The sequence below is a fragment of the Ptychodera flava genome, chromosome 16, assembly GCF_041260155.1.
Source record: "Ptychodera flava strain L36383 chromosome 16, AS_Pfla_20210202, whole genome shotgun sequence".
Classification (NCBI taxonomy): domain Eukaryota; kingdom Metazoa; phylum Hemichordata; class Enteropneusta; family Ptychoderidae; genus Ptychodera; species Ptychodera flava.
The window spans coordinates 26,151,062-26,172,632 of record NC_091943.1 but is presented as its reverse complement, the minus strand read 5'-3'; the positions used below and the strand labels follow the sequence as shown (position 1 = coordinate 26,172,632).

The following is a 21,571-nucleotide window of genomic DNA, read 5'->3' as shown; positions in this document are numbered from 1 at the left end:
AAATATAATACACGAGAAACTGCTGATGGTTGTGAACAATCAGCGCCTTGGTGGGAATTGGTATGACCATTGACGTACGTCCACGGTATGTGCAATGTAGTAATACAGAGTCTGAATCTGATACCTCACTGCATTGTAGGTATGGTCATCTTGATAAGTCCTCAGTATCAAAGTTTTCTTGTTGTGAGTGATAAATCAACATCTTTGACTGGATGCAGTTTTAAGAAAGCAAAGACAGTACTTGTTGAATGTGTGTCATGATCTGACGCCTTAATTCTACCGCTAATCTCTCAGTGTGATTTTTTTGATAAAATGTGAGCCCTGTTTTAAAACGTCAAAGACGTCTAGCAAGAGGTGGTATAATTTTTTTTGGAATGGTTAATATTCTTGTACATATAATCTGCCAATACATGCCTCATCTGGTAGTTAAAACAACAAAAATAACACACACACAAATCAACGTTCTCTTTGATTGTATTTATTTGTCAATATTGAATTTTCAACAAAAATAATTTTATTCTATTCTGTCCAAGTTTTTCTGTTTCCACATACTCAGAGTCACTGAAAATTTGAGGACTTCGGAGTTTTTCAAGCATGCTTTCCAGGTGAGCTCCCTGTTGGAAATGACCATATTTCGGTAGAGTTTGTTGAAATACGGGTGAATAAAGTCTTCAAAATAATGTCCACACTGGATTCAACAGTTATGAAACTGCTACAATTTTTCCAGGACTTTCCATGAGCATAAAGAGATTTTCCCAGGCCTCTCAAATACAGCATTGATATTTCAGGACTTTCAAGGATTGTAAACCACCATATTAATTTTTATTTAGCAACTTTGCTTTAACAGAAGTTTACATAGGAAGCAAAAATGAGTACAATAGCACTGTTCAAGGTTACAGGTTTGTTACTAAATATAGCTGCATGTTTGTGACATCTGACACTGCTGTCTGAAATGCAGAAAAATTCTGTCAGTCTTGCATGAGTGGCTGTTGTTGCAGCGTGTAGTCTAATCAGTTAATGTGTCTTTAAGTATTCACTGTTACACTAACAGGTGCCAACAATATTGTGTAATATCAAAAAGCGTAATCTAAAAATACAGACAAACATTTATTTTTGCAAATTAATGAGAGAACAATGACATCATTTGCAAATGGCCCTGTTATGAAAATCTGTTACCTTATTGCGTAATGAGGAATGATGAAACACTGAAAGCCAGTGTATTCCATGATAAAACTTGTTCACGGCACTTTGACTGAAAGGTGTACATGTATTTAATTTTGCAACATGCTATGATCAAACTTAGAAAGCAAAACATATTTTGCCATAGTCGGCAAATTTATCAAGAATACGGATTAAAATGTCATAATGTTTCATCTCATCCGAAAATTGAAGGCTGCTTTGTGATAATTGTAAATGATGATGTGATTGTGAAAAAACAGATTTCTGTTTAGTTCCCACTTGTAAGGCAATTACAACACTTGGCAAAAATTGAATCAAACTCAAAGAAGACAATGTTGAAAGATGAGCTTAAATCAATTGCAAAATAATAGCTTCAGCAGTGAAACATTGTTCTGTCCATAGACACCTGAATCTGCATAACTTGAAGCAAGGAAATTTCATTGCACTATATTTTATTCTAATCAAATAATTCACAGATATGACTGAGCTCTTCTCTTGCCCTCTGACTTGCATTGTGATTCAACTGCATGTTTTCCCTGACAGATTATAGTCCCAATATCTTGGCCACTCTGTTTTCAACGTTCACATGAAGCTGGTCTCTAGTGGCTGCGAACACTTCATTGGCCAGTTTCTGTGCAGCTGGGGAGCCTTTCTGCATGCACTGGTATACCGGAACAGTGTACTTCTGTTTGCCTGTAATTCAGATGAAAAAATCCGATGCAATCTCTATGATTTACAGTGGATTGAAAATGTAAAAGTTGATGTCTTATAATTTGGTTTGGCCTACATTCCATCTTCATAAAAGTTCTCTCAACCATGAAAATAACCATACCAGCAAACAATAAGTACTACAGTATCAACTGTATCACCATGACGATAGTAAAGGAATCCTCTCTATGAACTGATACATGACAGTTGACTGGAGATGCTTCAGAGTTTTGGCATATAACACACATACACATACACACACACATGAACTATGTACAAATGTACGTGTACACATGATTCACACAAATGTCATGAAACATGTGCATGGGCGGAGCCACTGTGAGTTGACCAATTAAGCTGTTTGTATGATTCTCAAGTACTTTTTCAAGATAAAATATGGTTGAAATTGGGAGATATGAAAGAAATCAAATAATTCTTCTGATGATCTAGACATGTATGAATTAAGCACAATTTAATTTCATGGACTGGATGGGGAAAAATGTGCTTCAAATGCCACCCTTACCAAACATGTCTCCAACATGTTTTATGTGATAGAAATTTAACCTCAGATGTACAGCATCCTTCAGAGTCCATCCCATTCACCTTGCATCTATAAAAAAGGCTTTTTGAAAAAATTGTTGAAAACACTGAGTCTGTTCCAACAATGTTGGGGTCTTGGAAAGGGGGGCTCACCTTGACTTTCAAGAAACTCCTTGACTTGAGGAAAGTCAGGCTGGTGGTCGTTCTTCAGCGTGATCTTGGACCATCGCAGTTGAATCTGAAAGGAAACAGTTGTCATGGTAACATACAATATACTTGACTTGATTTCTGAAGAAGTTGCCATGCCAATGATGCCATTACAGGCCTTGTTGAATTGACCTTCACAAGTCAATTGGACAACAGGAACATGTGCAATTTAGAAATATTATCCACATCAGTGCCACATAAATAGATATACATATCCGATTACTATAAAGAATATCAAAATAAGGGCCAAAGGTATAATATCAGTCAATGCTATGCATTTAGTCCGACTCAAAAAGCTGCTTTTCCACAATACTACTGCTATCCTTACCTCAGCATTCTTAGAATGTGAAATATCAGGGTAAAAGCTGCTGAGATCCTCCATTGGTAGTTCAGATTTCTCCAACAGCTTATCAAGGAAATGCAACACCTGGTACGTCTTCCAGTTAGAAATATCCTTGGACACATTCTGTGAGTCCTACAGTAGACAAACATCATGAAAAATATGTTTAAACACTCAACAAATGTAAAATTACTTAGATTCATTGGAAATTACTTTGATTAATCAGTGATCCTTGGAGGGAGGGAGATGGTAGGATGTGTGTGAGAGAGAGAGAGAGAGAGAGAGAGAGAGAGAGAGAGAGAGAGAGTGAGAGTGTGTGTGTGAGAGACAAATCGAATGAGAGATACCAGTAAATGTGTGCATTTGTGAGAGAGAGACTGACTGAAAGAGGGAAAGGAACAGGTAGAGGGTGTGTGTGTGTTTAATAGGCAAACAAAACACACACCATGCATTACTCAACACTGAGGTTGGGTACAATACCCAGATATATAGCTGTTGTTATTGTGTAGAGCATATCCCAGGAAGACTTAATTACACCCACCTCAACATCTTCCCCTGCCCACACGGCTGCCAGCTTCTCCGCTGGTTTGGTCAAAGAATCTCCCGCTGACAAATCAGGAACATAAGAAGGCCATCCGGCGTTGTGCAGCCATCCTTCAAAGTTCAATTCATCTCTATTTGCCGGTGACAGAGAAGGAAAGAAAATAATGCACAAATGGATGAATATTTGATGATAAGAAACATAATATGTACTACACATCTATATTTGTTATTAGTATTTTAAAAGAGAAAAATTTGTCGAAAATTCTCTTACCGGAAGATAAAAAGATCAAGAAAAACATGAATTACTGGTAATATATGCACTACTCCAAAGCAGAATGTTCACCTCATTACAATACTGTTCAATCACAGTCCCTCTATCCACTGGTCTGGAAACGTGGCTGGTTTCTTTGTGACACTCTGTGATATGAACAAACATACGATTCACACCTTAAACAAAGGACACCGACAATAATGTTCAACTGGCCGTTACATCAATGTCGCTACCCACGATCCTATGACAGCCGCAATGTGATCGTTCAAAAACATTATTTTCATAATATCACAAAACATTACAACTTGTTCCCTTTGGAAACACTAAACAATTTAGTTTTTCATTAAATGGGTAACGTTGCCCCTCTAGATAAAGCTTGAAAGGGGCGACACATTATGGTTGCATTATGATCACGATTGAAAAACAAAATGCCGACGCACTGTTCACAAGTGTCATGGACTGTTGCAGGCAAAATCAGCTGAATATTAACATCGATAGCTGAGTACTTTATTACCAAACCTGTTATTGTGTTGACATATGTATTTTGAATGATATGGGAGAAAGGGAGGACAAATTATCCAGTGTTATTCCAGCCATGCCTGAGCGTACGTATCGAGATTCGCCATATTGACGCTACATTGGGAAAATATGCGACCACAAGACTAAAATGTACATGCATTTCTGCAGTTGTCTTTCCCGTTCTGCTCAGTTAACAGACATGATTTCACAGAATATTACACACAAAACATATTTAGAACGTATTTGGAGGCACTGACTACTAGCATTGCAAGAGAAAAGGACGACAGATTTTCCGCTGTGATTCCAGCCGTATCTTGTGCTTTTCAACACACTCAAAGCGATCAACCCCAGAAATTATCGCACACTATCATAATTTACAATGGGAGAAGGGTCGCGAAAAATATCGTTATTTCTCTGTCTTGGTGTCCAAGATAGATGCAGAGAACACTTCATATTGCCAAAAACAGTGAAGATTCGACAGGACGAGCGTCTGCCGTGACACAAAGGTCAAAACCAAGCGAGGCACTGGTATCACGTGACCGTGTTACGCTTTGGCTGTGCGGTCTAGGTGATTAACACAAGTTTTACAATAGGCGTTTCAAGACCGGTGGATAGAGGGACTGTGGTTCAATTTAACACCATATACAGATGTCATAAAATGGAATACACATGTTTTGTAGAGGAAAATGTACATTTACATTTGAGTGCATGTTTTTGGCTTTTGATTTTGAAGAATGTAAATGTTTAAAGTTGTGTTTCTTCATTCATTTTTAAAGGACTGGGTCATGTGAGATATCTCATACGTGTTAAAATGGATTTTACGGGTATGGTATATGAATGATTCATTTACACTGATCTCTTTCAGATCAACTGGAAGTCATAAATTTGTAACAAGTACATGTTCATTTAAAGGGAGGGGGTCTTCTTGTCTGCATTTGTGCATATGGGACCCATACAATGGGTATGTTGCTATGCTCAAAATATCCCAAAATCCCTTGTGCATATCCAAAATTTTAAAATAGGGGCTGTACTGAAACTGGTGACTGCGGCCACAGCAGGTTCATGTAAACGAAAGGGCATCATCAAACTTTATTTTGCAAAGTCTGGCAGTGATTGGAAAACTACAAAATTGGTGTGCTATGTACGTGCATCAAATGCTGAATTTGCTTCACATTTACTCAACGTTCAACACCAATTTCTGGAAAAGGGCAATGTTTAAGCAATAAGAAAGTCACCCAGCAGCAGACAGGGCAACCCCCTCCCTTTAAAATGATTTCCTTACTTTTTGTCTTTGAAATCCGGGAAATATTCAAAGAAAAAGTCAAACAGATCCTCTGCGACGATACTCTAGAGGCAAAAAGTAAACACACAAAATGACTGAGATAAAACACTGTTACGTTAGTGATTTGAAACAGACCATGTACCATTGTAACAAGACCAGACAAGACCGTGAACAATATACATGTACAGTTGCTGTCGTCCAACACTCATCGAAGGGGGGCCGATGTCTCATATGGAAAGCATTATTCTATAAATTCATGGAAAAACAGCAACTGACAGAGTTATTTCATAAAAGAGCAATCTTAATATTTGTCAGTCAAAGATAGAATAAGACCAAATTATAGGTCTATGCAGAAATATATAATTATTCAGATTATATAGCAATCTGATTAAAATCAGATGTAGAGTACGGCGATGTCTTCTTATGCGTACGTGGTACTCTCTCGCTGTTGCCTCTCACTACAGCGAGAGAATACCACATACGCACAAGAAGACGTCGCCGTACTCTACATCTGATTTTAATCAGATTGATTATACAGATGATCAGTCTTCCAGCCAAAATAAACATACTAATGTTGCGTGCAACAACACTGAGCATATCAGTCAAGACTTTCAAATCCGTTTTCCAAGTATGGGAAGGTCCTGACTCATCACCCACCTTGAACTTGTACCTCTCAACATAGGCCTTCAGAAACTCATCAAACTTCTCGTAGCTGCCAATCTGGCTTTGCAGAAAGCAGCAGAAACAGTAGCCCTTCTCATACGGAGTCTCATTGTACGTATCGTCAGGATCGACACCAGGCTCAATAACAACCCTCAATCTATTCAGTGGATGGTCCTGTGAATTACGATAAAGAAATAATACTTTTTCACTTTTTAGAAATTAAGTTTTTTAATATCAAAAATACATTTTCATTCACTTTTTTGATTTTATAAAGAATGGTTCAAGGTCTATAACAATTCCTGACAATTCCGCTCTCTTATGTTCGGTGACCTCTTATTGTTGACAATATCAATTTGTAAATAGTAAAATTTTTGCATTTACAAATAAATAGTATACTACTTCTAATTGTTTGTGTATGATGCATGGAAACAATCTAAGATCAGGGATTCTCAGAATATGAAGCCTATTTGATAAATTATTTGACCCCATTTCCCTTTAAACAGGTTCACATTCTCCATCGATGACTGTCAACAGATTCTCATTTACCATTGATAAAAATGGCTTTAGGCCAAACCCTGGTGGTAAAAGTGTTAGGAAGGCATCTTGAATTCCAAAGTTGAGAAATGAAAAATCTACTCTCCAGCAGATGAGATTAAACATGAAGCTGACTCTCACTCGTTCCATTTTCCTTTTAGTTTCAATCTTGTATTTCTTTCCTCTCATTGGGCTGTTTAGTATTAATTGATAAATTGCTCTGTGGTAATATGGGGAACTTCTGAATGTGAAAGTAAAATAAAGTAGCACGTAAATATATGCATTCATTGTTCTGGAGTCAAAGGTCATCACCATAGTAGCAATACACAATAATACTTATAAACTGAGGCTTGTAAAGCCTTATTACATGTACCTCTCCACTATTGTCCATCTGTTCCCGTAGCAACGCCTGTCCAGTGGCGGCCTCCAAGCACGTGTACGCTTCACCGAATGCCTCCACTTCAGTGCAGATGCGGCGCTGGGCGTACATGGTGAACCCCTCGTTCAGCCAGAAATCACTCCAGGTGGCGTTGGTCACCAAATTACCAAACCAGCTGTGAGCCTGAAAGATAAAGTAGATGCATGCACAAAGGAGTTAAGGTCAAGAAAAGTCGTTCTGTCACTCATGTCTTCTAGCGAGCTGAGCAATAATCTGCACTGACCCATGTTTCTTTTGGACAACCTTCTTGTTTAAAATGAACAGACTGATTATTTATTTACACCTGTTCACTAACATATACTTATAGCCTAAACCTGGGACTACATGCCCGAGGGCAGGTGACCATTTGCCCTCCTGACATCGGGCAAATGGTCTCCTGCCTTTAGGGAACATATTCCTTTCTTTGGGCTATAATGTTTTTCCACATGTTTTCATTTATTTGCCAATGAAAATCATACCTGTATGCTTTATTTCCATGTTAGACAAAAATCCAACAAAATATAGAATGATTTTCATTATTGAGATGTATTTAAATCACTGTCATGCCGTTTATAGTTTTTCCATGCATAATTTTCTAAAAGCCTGATTTCCTCAGTAAAACATGTAATTTGAACATTTGTAAATCCTAAAGTGGTCAAGTTGAAAATAGTTCAGGTTCACTTTCAGTTAAATGAGGTGTTACCATTGCATCCTATGGAGCAAGCAACGTTCAATATACAAGGCATCTAATAAAATAGAATTCTGTTGTGCAGTGGTACAGTACAAAGAAAATTTGCACGCACTTACAGTATTCTGCACTCAAAAATATTGACATTTACAACTTTATAGTCTTCTATAACAATGTTTGGGATCTTATAGAGGTCATTTGGACTGACTGGGTCAAACAATGTGTACATGGTCATACGCATAGCTGTGAATATTTTTGTTTGCATTGCCATTTGTCTGCTTTTTTAAACAAACTAGATTTATTGGAAAGAGGACAATCTATTACCACCAGACTGAAAATAAAGCAGCTACTCACAATTTCATGCATAACAACATCAGTCAGCGACTTGTCTCCGACAACAACGCATGGGGTCACAAAGGTCAAGCAGGGATTTTCCATTCCACCAAAGGGGAAAGAGGGTGGCATGACAAGGAGGTCGTACCTACCCCACACATAGGGGCCGAATAGTTTCTCACCAGTACAAATGAACTCTTCCACAACTCCTTCAAACTCTGCCTTGGCGGCCTCCTGTCAACGGAAAAGTTGTGTGTAAATAATTATACTTTGGTTGAGGAAACTGAACTGTCTTGTGTTCTTGCAAATAATTTCAACAGATGCAGTTATTTTCTGACTACTTTTTCAAAGTACAATTTTGGCCTTATACCACTCACAAAGAGTGTCTACTGACTTTTTGCATAATCACTACTTGTCTGGTGCATGATTGGTTGCTGGAGTTTATATTTGAACAAAAACGTACAGTATATGCATGGATCGCAAACATTGCCAACAGTTTTAACTTCATAAAAACACTGGCAATCGCTACAGGCAAGTCCTTGTGACGAGGATGGTAAAATAGAAAATTCTCACCATTGAATTTTCGTATATGGGACACGGGTTCAATGTAGAAAATTCTAACATCTGTATAATATGAGCTACTGAAACCATGTGAATAAAAAGTAAGGATCTCTTTCAAAATCATGAGTCTGGGACGTTAAAATATGGAGTCAGATCTTCAGTGATCCTTGTATATAGAGGTACTGTCATTGCCAAGGGCAATCTTGTGTAAAGTGAGACCTTCAAAAAACATTAAAAGTATCAACATCATAACAACGATACATACCAGTTTCGAAGGCTCTGTCCAAACTCGGCTCCTCGGTCCAATCTCAGCTGACACAAGATCACCCACTGCCATGGCAACTAGGTATGCTGGTATGGGTACGGTCATGTTGAACTTGAAAACGTTGGACTGCTCTCCTTTCTCCCACTCATTGGCACTCATCACAGCTGTGAACCCATCAGGCACCTGGAAAATTCAAGAAACATGAAAATAACCTTTTTTAAAATGTATGCACATTAACTGTATATACATATTTTATTTATGTAATTTGCCTTTTAATAATACTAAAAGAGATAAAAACCACACACAAAAGCAGATTGCCTTACTTTGTCACTCAAAATTCACAATCTATTCTTTTTCTTATTTGCATTATTATATTATTCTTATATATGTATTAGTTTACACTGGCAGAATTTTATTTATTGTCTCAGTATATGCAGATAAACATTTTTGCATAGTTTGAATTTTTTGCAATAATGTGATGCACTAAATAGGAAATGAACATTATCATTATTATTTACATAATATGTTATCTTTTACTATTGTAATGACAGCAAACAAAAGAATTATCATCATAATGAAAAGAGCCAACATACACAGAATAATATTTACCCTTTGAGTGCCAAAGTCAATTTTTGTCACCTTTACACACACACACACACACACACACACACACACACACACACACACACACACATATATATATATATATATATATATATATATGTGTGTGTGTGTGTGTGTTTGTATAGTGTATATATAGATATACATATATATATATATATATATATATATATATATATATATATATATATATATATATATATATACAAACACACACACACGGGATGTGTCAGTGATAATGCACCAATAGTACTTGTACATGTATATGGTGTCATGTGATAGATGCAAATGACTTTAGCTTGAAAGTTAAGTGTAGCAATGTAAGTTTTTCAGTACGGTATGTAACGGCCAGCAGAGCAAAATAGATCGATAACTGTGAAATGATTATTGTACTGTTATGGTGGTTCATTATCTTAAATTTTACAGCAGCATTTACAACTCGGACACAAACTTGACCTCACCTTCACAGATGCAGAGTATGTGGATTTCACTGACGGGGTGTCTATACAAGGAAAGAATGAACGGTTCAACACTGCCTGGCCTTGGGTGTACACATAGGGCAGCTTTTTACCTAGACGGTGAGAAAGTATTAGTATTGTAAGTAAAAGTATTAGTTCTGTTAATTCAGGCTTATTCTCACCTTCACAGTGGCTGAATATGTGGATTTCACGGCTGGCGTGTCAACACACGGGAAGATTGAGCGATTTCCAGTGGGCCAGCCTTGGGTGAACAAATAGGGTAACTGCCTCCCTAACACGCATAATGAAAATACATGAGATGCAAATGAAATGATTCACCTTATACGATAAGCTCTCTTTGGTATACAAATGAGAGCTAAAAATGTGAAATGATGCAGATTAAAGATTTGATGTGTTTTTTGATGAAGTAAAATATCATAAGGTACATCTGTTCAAAATTTCCTCAGTAAAATGGCAGAAATGTAAAGAATCCATTAATGCAACAATTTTGCATCATCATGGTTACTGCAGGACCAGTAGCAATGGATACCACTGTGGTAAAGTTTGAGTATTATGTTTTGGTTCGCTAATTCATATTAAAGGCATAGAACTACTTTTGGGGTGGGCTGGTTCCATGTTAATGACAGACAAGGAACGGGGACTTGGATGGTGTTCTGAGATGAAGTAAAATACTACAAACCCTAAATCTAAGAATATACATCATGCAACAACTGAGATGACTGGTAGGTCATTTGTGATTGTCCTTTCTGAAAGAATAAAATTATACGTATTCAGTTCTTTTTTAACAAATTCAAAACTTTGCTTTCCTGGCCTCATCCCCCTGGAATGCAATGGTTGAACCCTCACCGGCTGTCTGCACAGGTTTAAGCCAGCACACACCGGGTCCTCTGTCACTGGCAGTGTACTTGATCTCCAGCTGGAACTTTTCCCCCTCTCGGCATTTCAAGGAAATGTGAAGAGCTTTGCCATACTCTGTGAAATCTTTCACTTCAAATTTGAGAGACTCTCCGCTTGGCTTCTTTGTTATCTTGTCAATGGTAAGAGATTCATGGACATCCAGAATTACTGGAAAAAAGAAAACACGGGCACCGGATTACATCCCGGGCATACTGGTAGATATATAAAAGTGATATAGTGGCAAGTCATCACTACAAGACAACAGATACTAGGAATGAAAAGTTTTTGACTCGTCACTGCGACAATGTTTGACTTCACAAAAATAGATACTGTAGATGAATAGTGGATCAAATTACACTAATTATTGCTTTTTATTGATCTCGTTCAGTAATCTTTGCAAGTGTTGCCTGCCCCTGAATGGGAGACAATTACACAGATTATATAGACAAAGACTTTTTAACTGTTGTCTATTTGTTGCATCAGCCAAAAGTTTATCAAAGCTTGAAGCCCATGTGAGTATGCATACTCATAAGTTGCCTGACAACTATCATGTGTTTATCTGTTGATGTGAATGTATTGCAAAGTACAATACAAACAAATCTCTTTCGCTTTGTGAGACAAAACGTTTGCAGTTTCTTTCGCTTTTACTTTAACCTGTCCACTCCTATTTCTCTGTAAACAGGTCCATGATCACCACTGATAACAATGGTTCTGGGCCAAACCATGGTACTGACAGGGTACATGTATGCATTAAACGTTTACCGGTATCTGCATGGACAGATAATTTGATAAAAGTATGATTATAAAATGAGCCTTTTGTTCAAATTTCCTGAAATAAGTTTCCTCGGATCATTGCTGTGACAACATGATATAATTAGTAGAGACAGTATAGTAATTTTCTATCAGTTTTATAGTGCAATATTTATGTGTGGCAAGAGAAACTTGGTAGTGGCAAATAAAATTCTGCTGAACTTTCCTTAATACCTGTACTTCTCCACATCATTCAAATCTCAATATTCAAGAAGCTCATGTCAGACAAAAAATGGCAAAAATATCTGCAAAAATACATAATTGAAGATTTCATCATAATTTGAACATATCACATTGAGATTATCCCTAAAAATAGAATATCATCGAGTGAATCTGTGACAATTTCTGCATGAGGCAAATTCAACATGACTTGTTGGCGTCTGTTTTCGACAATTCTTGATGCAAATTTAATATAATTGCAGTCGTTCTACATATAAACACTTCACGGGTTAGAGACTCCCTGCCTGGTTTATTGTTGATGATGAAAAGATGCACAGAAATCAATAATGGCCATTAACAGCCTCTCAGGCAGCAGATGTCATCACAGGCAAGGTCATTTCCCAATAACTTCCTCTCAAATTACTCCACTAATACCACATAAAGAGAACGTTTGGCAGATGATTATAGTTTAAAAAAGCAATTATGTACAATTTATGTCAACAGTTGAGGTGACACTTGCTGTTCAAGAGAAAAAACATGTATCTCTCTATATCCATGCAATTGTTGCCATGACAATTATGCAAATGATCAGCTGACAACTTCTGACCAATCACAATGCCACAGTGACTGAACTAAAAGCTTCAGATGCAATGGCACATCTTGCACAAACGTCTAGCTGTACAGTAATGTGCATGTGTTGAAACAACTTAGCACTTCATATAACATGGAGTTGAATGAATAAAGTGGCAGAAATCAATCAAAGTATTGGCTCTTATGAATGACAAATTTATAATTCCATTTTGATTCGTGCCATTGTAACTTAGCAAATCTGGACATTCTGATTTGGGAACATTTCCCAAAGATTTGATCTTTACGTGACAGAGATCGATTGATTAAAGGTAAAGAATCAAAGACTCAGTACCAATACATTACCCGCACTTGACATCAATCACATATTCACATTGTGTACCAAAGTACAATGCCAACAATTACTCTTTCACTTTGTACATACATACGGTGTACCTGTACAAAACATACACTGTAGCCTGACAGTTTCTTTCACTTTTGCTCTGAGCTGTGGCAATATTATTGCTGGAAGGACTTACTGAATGGAAGTACCAGTAGTCTATGCCGCAAAACTGAAAGTTTGACACTTGTCTTTCTCACAGAAACTTCTAATAATTCTCTTTCATGATCAAATCAGGGTTCACTGATTAAAAGTTTGGGACTAGAGAAACAAACGGCCTGAAATTTCAATGTTCACTAAAAATGTCTGCTAACCCAGTGTTAGCTCAATGATAAAAAATCAAGTAATGCTAACTTTTCACAAAAACTTTGTTTACCTTACAGAATCCATATCAGTAGCAAACAAGAAAACTATGTGAAAATTTGATTGGCCAAATACCTTTCCCCAGATATATTATACCTACAAGGAACACAACCTTGAACAACTGAAATATACTTTCCAATTATAGCTTAGCTTTAAACATCATGAAAACTGACTAAAGCTGTGTCTATGGGAGTGAAAGCCTTATATTTACAAGTCTTCAGCATAAAATTCACGTTCTGAAGATTGTTTTTCAGCGCAACTGCATGTCATATAAGTGGTTTGGATTTACCATGTCTAAAATTCTGTCGTAAAAGCCAAATACAGATTTAAAAAAATTAACTGCAAAAGACAACAACTACTGATAAAGCTCCTGATTTAAAAACAAACGGTGATTTTGGAAGCATTTACTTGGCGCATTCGGAATGTGTTTGCAACTTGCAAGCGTATTTTGCATAATTCTTGATAAAGTGTAAACTTTACATTGACAAACACTTGAAATACATGTATATAGAGATTACTACGCTCTGTGTGGAATATTTTGTCCCACTGAGACAAGAACCCACATTTATGAAAGGCTTTTAAAAAACTTTGTTGAACAGGAAAAACCCACAAAAATTCATTAACAGTGAAAGGTACTATTGATACTATTATCTATTGTAATGTTGGCCCTAGAAAATATGAAATAATTTTGATACTGATGGCTGATTCTTTGACCACAGAGATTTTGTTTCAATTTAAATTTGCTATTATGCAAAAACTCTACTCCCATTACTTTACTTTAGAATTCAATCACATTTGCTTGAAAATACATTTACTGGGTACATGTACATGTATTAAAACTATTTTGGACAATGCAAGTTTGTTCTTAAAGGTTTTTCCTCATTCATCTCGACTCCTCACACCACAGGTTCTTTCTGTACAATTTGCACACAGGTATTTTCTTATTTTTCTTGCCAAAAAACTTTTTCATAATCAAACTTTTGTGAATATGGTATTTGAATGCACATACTTGAAAACATGAATGGAATATTCCATTTCTAAAATCTTCCCAGATTCTAAACTATTAATAGAAAGAATGGATGTATATTTTCCACGTATTTTAGCAAAATCCTACATGTACATAATTCTTTCCTGACTTTTTTCAAACACAAACACATGCTTGGTTTTGTCTCACCTGCCTCGCAAGGCTTCAAAACTTCAACATCTTTCACTACGGAAGCAACAATGGTCTGTGAATCAAAGCGCACGTCCAGATCCAGGTGAAAATGCTTCACTCTGAAATCTCGGTAGTTGGAAGCAGTGGCGACGTCGACCACTCCCTCTGAGTGCAAACCTTTCCCCTTACTGCTGCCCGTAGAACCTTCCATGTTCACAGCCTAGGTTAAACTGACAGCCTGGTCTGTGAGTGGATTTATTTTATACTGAGGAGCTGCGAAGTTTTCATGTTGCTTGGCAACTGCTGATAATAATGACCTATTCAGGATAAATCTATGCCTCTTGCCACATATTGTTCCTCTTCACCGATGACACCATGATAAAAGAAAACACTGACGTATTACCCTACATTGGCCAGTCTTTGCCCTTTGTCTTGTATTGTCCTAAACTTGGACCACTTCAACGATGATACAAAGATGAAACTGATCTACTGACATCGTCTTTCCTAGAATTTGAATTGAACTGTTTACTGGAACTGTAAACCATCTTGGGTATTGGTTTATAGTGCTCTCTGATTTTTGGCAAAATTTCAACTTTTTTCAAACAAATTAGTTGCACTTTTGAAGAATTTTTTTATTCACATTGCCACTTCCTCACACGTGTGTTGATACCTGGGTACTTCAAGCTCCCAAACATATACTCCATGATGCACACTCTCTTCCTAGACTTTTCTTTGGCCTTTGAGTCTAATCAGCAGTTTTTCTGACTGATGCAAGTCTTCGACCTTGGTGAACTCAACCTGGTTAAAAATTGCCAATATTATTAACATAGAAAAGTGTTTTTGTTGTCATCAATATTTCATACTACAGCTATTCTGTAAGAGAAGGAAATAAAACATGTTTCCAAACTGAATGGTGTCTGCATGAATATTTTTACATAACTAAAATCCATAACTTGCCAAAATAATTTACATGTATTACAAATCTCCGTTTATAAAATATCTTGGCATTACCTGCAAATATTATGATTCCTCAAATGTACAATAGAAATGCTTTGCCATGGCCTTTGTCAAGTGCAAAAATCACTTCCTGACTGCTTTCTGAATCAATCACCCTAAGAAATACCTTTTGAAAACACTGGCTTGTACAAACACACCTGGGAGGCAAAATTCTTAGGACCAATATCTGTTACACTTGCAAATTCAAACTGGTAGCTAGATTCAGGCACGTTTCCTTCACAGGATATAGCCATGCAGTGCATCAAATTTACAAATAAACAACTGAACAAAATACGACCAACCCTGTTTTCTTCAGTAAGTTCAGTGGCACTGTCTTTGAACACACAATGTACAAGTACTTCTTGGCTTGTAGAACTGGTCAAGGAAAGTTTGAAGAATTTTTATCAGCCCTCCCAAGATTACAGACTTGTTGAATATATGCCATTCCACAATGTTTGCTGCCCTCTACCTGCCAACTTTGCTAATGCATCGTGATAATTTTCCAACTACCAAGTCAGCTAACTTTTTTAACTGGCTTTCACCATTAAATCTTACAACACAGTTAAGGCAAAAGCAAGTAACATTTTCTGTTTTGAGTCAAAAGCACAAGCATTCTTTCAAAAAAGTTCTTTCTACGTGATTTTCTATCGGCAGGCTAATATATAAAAAAATCTAAAGCTAAAAGAAAAACGAAACTTGATTGAAACCCACAAGTCATGACAGTACACGTGTAAATGTATTCTCACAATATCTTTCTTTCATTATTGAATCTGCCCGATGTATCAGAAAACTGTTGAGAAGAAGCAAATTGAATTGGCATTTAAATTTTATCTTTTTGACCACTTGCTCAGTCTACCTTTTGAAATTTTCAGAGAACAACCGGATGTGAGCTTTACATATTCCTACACATCAAAGCTGGATTCTGAGAAATGACATTATGACCAAAAATGGGAATATTGGTGGAAAATCTTATGTGTGGACCATTTAACAAAATTGTCATATAAACTGTCCAATAAACTGTACAAGTCTAACGGCAAACTCAGTATGTGTTAATTTTTATGCCTATTTTAACTGCTTACTCACCTACATGACCTTTCAGATTAGAGTGGACAACCAAATAGGGATACAAAGATTCATATGCAATTTACCAGAAAACTGGTTAATAAACTGTTGAATAATTTTAAATAACTGTACAAAAATAAAACGTAAAATATTCCTTTAAAAAGAAGATTGACATCTTGTTAAACTTCATGTTTTTACTGTTTACCGGCTTACTTTTCAAAATTTGGAGTGGACATGTACACAACAATGTACGAACTACATATGCTCAGCCAAATGGTGTTGTGATAAAAAAAAGACAGTTTATGAAAAAATTTACATATGCAAATCATGCCATCCTTTTCAAGTCTGTGAATGCCATCACTCTTAGAAACCTAAAAACAAATTTTGAAAGTTATCAGACAAATGATATCGCACTCTCCTGAATTGTTGCTTTTACCAAAAATGGAAAAAACTGGCCTAAATTTTCACATATGCAAATTTTGTCAGCTACTGTGCACATCTTAGTGAATTCATCACTACCAAACAACACATATAAACTTGAAGTAACCAGACAAGCAGTTACAGAGAAAAATCATCTTTTGACGAAAATATTTTGAAAGTGTGCCCTAAATGTGCAAATTTCACAATCACTCAAACAAATTTGACTGAAGTCATCCTAGGACTCATAAGCTAAACTTGAAAGCTATCAGACATGAGGGTTTTTTTATTAATGAGATGCGCTGAGGCTGCCTCAATGTTTTGTCTGTCCCATATTTCTTAAAAAAAAAAAAAAAAAAAGAATATGTTCTGTATTTGCTCCCTCCATTACTTCCATGCTCCCCCCAAAACACATGACAATATTGAGGGGGTAGGAGAGGACTACATTTAATTTGTAATCCCTTCAGGATTCTCCAAAATGGGATTTTGATGGGTGGATCCACGGGCGTGTAGCTCGTCGCTTTGCGAAGCCCCTATATGATACAACTACATAGGAGCTTCGCAAAGTGACTAGCCATGGCTACGGGCCTGTGGATGGATCACCCCTCTGCAATCTATTCATATGTTAACAACCATACAAAAGAATACATTTTCACAACAAAAGAATATCAATATTTTATGTTGCTACGTAGTTGCCCCTCTGTTTTTACAAGCTGTAGTAGAGAACACTCTTTGGGCCACTCAATCTGATTAAAATCAGTGGTAGAATGGGGCAACATCTATACTTACGTGGTATTCTCTTGCTGTTGCTGTCGCTTTCACTACTTCAGATGTAGTGAGAGGCTACAGCAAAAGAATACTGCGTAAGTATTGACGTCACTGTACTCTATGTACATCTGATTTTAATCAGATTGTGGGCCACTATAACCAACCACTGTAGGCAAAAAGCTGAGCTACTCTACTGTAGTAGTGGAGAACTGGCAAAAAGAAATGAAAAAAGAATGATTTGAACTGGCATAGGAAAGCAAAAAAAAATGTTAAAAATCTCGGAGACCTCCAATACACCAACATAGCATGATTGCAAGTAGAATTCTGCAACTTGTCAGTACAGTAGTCCCTTCTCAGGTTTACTGTTGTTGCTTGAAGATTTCGTTCTCAGTGTATGTATTTATGTGTATAAACAGTATTTGTAATTTTAGTACTATATTACTACCATACCAACTTTTCATTAACATGGCAATTATTATCAGTCTACCTATAAATTGGTTACGATTACACCATTAAGGTAGTATGCACCTTGAAAGTGAAAGACTTAAACTTTTGCTGAAATTTCCTAAATGAACAATCTCTTACTACAGCGCTTGTCTTTTTAGTGTGGAGTTTCAGGGTTTGGCACACACGGGTTTCTTGACTGTAACGTACAAGTTGTTGTACTCCGACACATAACATCAAAGGATGCGTCGATTGCCGCACGTTCTCTTATCATGCAGAATGTTACGGAGCTATAACACTGTAGCAGAACTTTTACCTAAGAGTGACAGTAATCTTTCCCGATACAGGCGTATGATTGGTTCAAACCTTCGCAGTCTCGGTCAAACACACCGGAAGACTATTCCATTTAACATCAAGGGATGTGATTTGCACTAAAGGGCGTGATTTTTACCGGGAATATTAAAATAAATGCAAAAATTGAAACTATTTGTTATGAAATTGACTAATCATTTATTTGTATTGTACCCTGAAGGGTAACACTCACTCAGTGTAGCCAGGTTTGACTTCCATAACGGAAACCACCTGTGTATTCAGTGTTCATCAAAACTTGCACATGAAAACTTATTTCCGCCAACTTTGCTCTCTGAGAGCAGCGGCGCAGATAGGAGGCACAGATTGAACTCATTGCAATAAACAAGCATGAGTCTAGTACCAAGTCCAAGTCCAATACAGGGGGAAACGCAGACAATTTTACACAACCCTTTGGACTCGTACCACGAGTCCTAATTAACAGATGTTTGCATGGCCATGGATGTGGCTAAGAAGTTTGTGCACTGGCATCTCTGCTACACGAATAAAGTGTGCCGCGTACCGGAGTTCAAATCCAAACCGTGCGGGTAAATTTGACATATGTGTTTTTCATCGAGGGGGGGGGGGGGGGGGGGTGTCATCAAATTTTTTCGTCTGACAAAGGGGGGGGGGGTCATCTTTTTTCACGAAAAATGCAGGGGGTCTATATTTTTTTGGACACCGGCGACAAGATTTTGCCGGCCCCCAAGGCTGTAAAATTGAACGGTCCCTAACGGAGGGCTTCTCAGATTTGATGGCTTCTGTGAACTCAACTTCAACATCCAGTACACTCTTTGTCGACCACGGCGATAGTTTCTAGGGGATTTACTGAACCGGTCTTGCAAAAATGTACCCAAATCTTCTTTTAATACGGTCGTTGCTGCCAATCGCAATTTCTTCGCTGTTTGTACATATGATCCACGAGGTACAAAACCAGTCGCCTGATCACCACCTATCTCCTCTATTTCGTGAACTACTTATTGCCGGAGATCACTGCTGGTTGCCTTTCCACGGGTGTAGGTTCTTCCCCGTGTATTTTGCATTATTTCGATAGATTACTCCAAGGCGATAGCTATACGAAGATACGACGATCAAACGTGGGTCCTTTTCTGTTCAGACCGACAGTTGTGACCGTTAAAACAACTCGCTAATTTGCATGCAACAACACTGCACTGTGCGGCATTCTCAGACGAAGACAGAAATGAAAATGTGTCGTCGTCTTGGATAAAATGTTGCATTTCCGTCTGGTATTTCTTTGTGTCGAACTGTAAACCTTGGCTGTGCCAAACAAAAAATCCGTGTGTGCCAAACCCTGAAACTCCACACTAAAAAGACAAGCGCTGTAAATCAAGAATCAAAAATGGGGGGTGGGGGTGGGGGGTGTTACCATGCAATTTTTGGTTACGTAGAGAAACAAATTACCAAAGATTTACCAATTTTAAAAATTCAAAATGGCTGCTATCCCTGAGTTAACTCTATGGAGAAAAAATAAAATTTTCGTTTTCAAAAAACTAAGCTGATGAAAAGTTTTCTTACACCAAGAGCTTTAAAGTGAACCCTGACATATGGTATGTCAGAAGGGAATTGTAAAAGTTTGAGAGTCTGAATGTCTGTCCCAGAGGTACGATCTACCTTAATACTTGCAATATCTTATAAGTTCAATGAAATAAGGTAGTCACGTGCCGCAATCATGATGATGTTATTGCGGAGCTCTGATCTGAGTCATATGACTTACACAAAGTAATATGCAGTAGGGCCAAAGTGAGTTAATTGTTTCTGTTTAGTAGTTCCATGTTTACTCTGAGGATCTGATATTCTACAGCTGTGCCTATATCTGTATGTCTGTCTGTCCAAATGTGCCTGTCTTTCTGTCAGTCTGTTTACATGCTTTCTCAAAACACCTGATCAGATTTAACTGAAATTTTGAGATCAGTTGCAAGCTACTGAGTAATAAGAAATAAAAAGTTTGGCAGGCAAAGTTTACAAAAGAAGAATTAATTTACATAGTTTATAATGCTTAATATTGTGATAATTTCATTCAGGTGTGTTGAAACGATCATACCTTATTATTATTTTTTTTTGTTTTAAGCTTTGCTGCCAGCGATGCAAAGCTTATCTAATAGGTGGATGTTTGGCACCATCTGACATCCATCGCCCGGCATACCTCAACTTATCACATTGCAAGCTTCTTCTTCAAAACAGCCAGTCCGATTCCTTTAATGTTTTGAGTACAGGTTCCTAGGGATTACCTTAAGTAGGTTGTTCAAATAGTGATGAAACATGCAAATTTTTATCTTTGGGGCTAATTTTGCTATTTTGGGGCAAAAATCTTCATATCCTTCTATGCAAATTTGTATTTTTAAGGCAATTTTTGACAAATAAATTATTATTATTATATCAAATACCAGGTAATTTCCGGTAACATTACTGAAATTATTAGGAGAAAGAATGATGAAAGACACCACCTGACCACTTAAACAGGAGACACATTGTTAATTAGTCGTTTGAGTATATTATGCTTGTTGTCGCCTTAAAAAAAAGGAATGGATCCTAGCTGCAAACTTGTAGCTCTGGAATGGATCCATATCGAAACTGTAACTTACGGTGATCACATGGTTCAAGAATTTCCACATCCAACGAATTCGTTGACAGGATCGACCTGGACTCAAAGCGGACATCTAAATCTAAATGAAAATGCAGCACAGTAAACTGCTTATAGTTAGAAGCGGTTGCTACATCGAGCACCCTTTCGGAATGAAGGGACATTTCTGGATCCCGTTTCAAACGCTTCGAAGGGCCAGCCATGTTTTCCGTTGCTCGTAGCTGGGACTGTGCATGCAGCAGGCATGGCAGTCAATGAATGACTGCCTTGTCAGTGAATGTTTGTCGGCTGCAAGATCATGTGATAGATCATGTGATAGGTCAAAGTTCATTACTTCCTTTGTTATATTTATACCCTAAATACACGGAAGTCCATAACAATAGCCTATTAAAACGTTTCTTTTTGAAAATGAGAAGGAAAAAGACCGTTTC

At 37.2% G+C, this 21,571-nt stretch overlaps 1 protein-coding gene across 3 annotated transcripts; it reads right to left on the bottom strand.

Annotated features, from left to right (window-relative positions):
• Nucleotides 1-462: 462 nt before the first annotated feature.
• LOC139114428 (aminopeptidase B-like) lies at nt 463-21,430 on the bottom strand. 3 transcript variants are annotated; one of them, XM_070676156.1, is made up of 12 exons: nt 21,142-21,430; nt 10,998-11,216; nt 10,134-10,243; nt 9,052-9,234; nt 8,247-8,459; nt 7,160-7,348; nt 6,247-6,426; nt 5,590-5,654; nt 3,516-3,648; nt 2,963-3,109; nt 2,581-2,665; nt 463-1,872 (listed from the first exon to the last, which is right to left on the bottom strand). In XM_070676156.1, the coding sequence occupies exons 1-12, from the start codon at nt 21,341-21,343 to the stop codon at nt 1,724-1,726; spliced, it is 1,875 nt and encodes a 624-aa protein (XP_070532257.1). In that variant the 5' UTR covers nt 21,344-21,430; the 3' UTR covers nt 463-1,723. The 3 variants fall into 3 exon arrangements, with proteins under 3 accessions (XP_070532257.1, XP_070532258.1, XP_070532259.1); XM_070676157.1 differs by lacking the exon at nt 10,134-10,243 and adding an exon at nt 10,313-10,422 and having other exon boundaries at nt 21,142-21,418; XM_070676158.1 differs by lacking the exon at nt 21,142-21,430 and adding an exon at nt 14,522-14,883.
• Between the last annotated feature and the right edge of the window lie 141 nt (nt 21,431-21,571).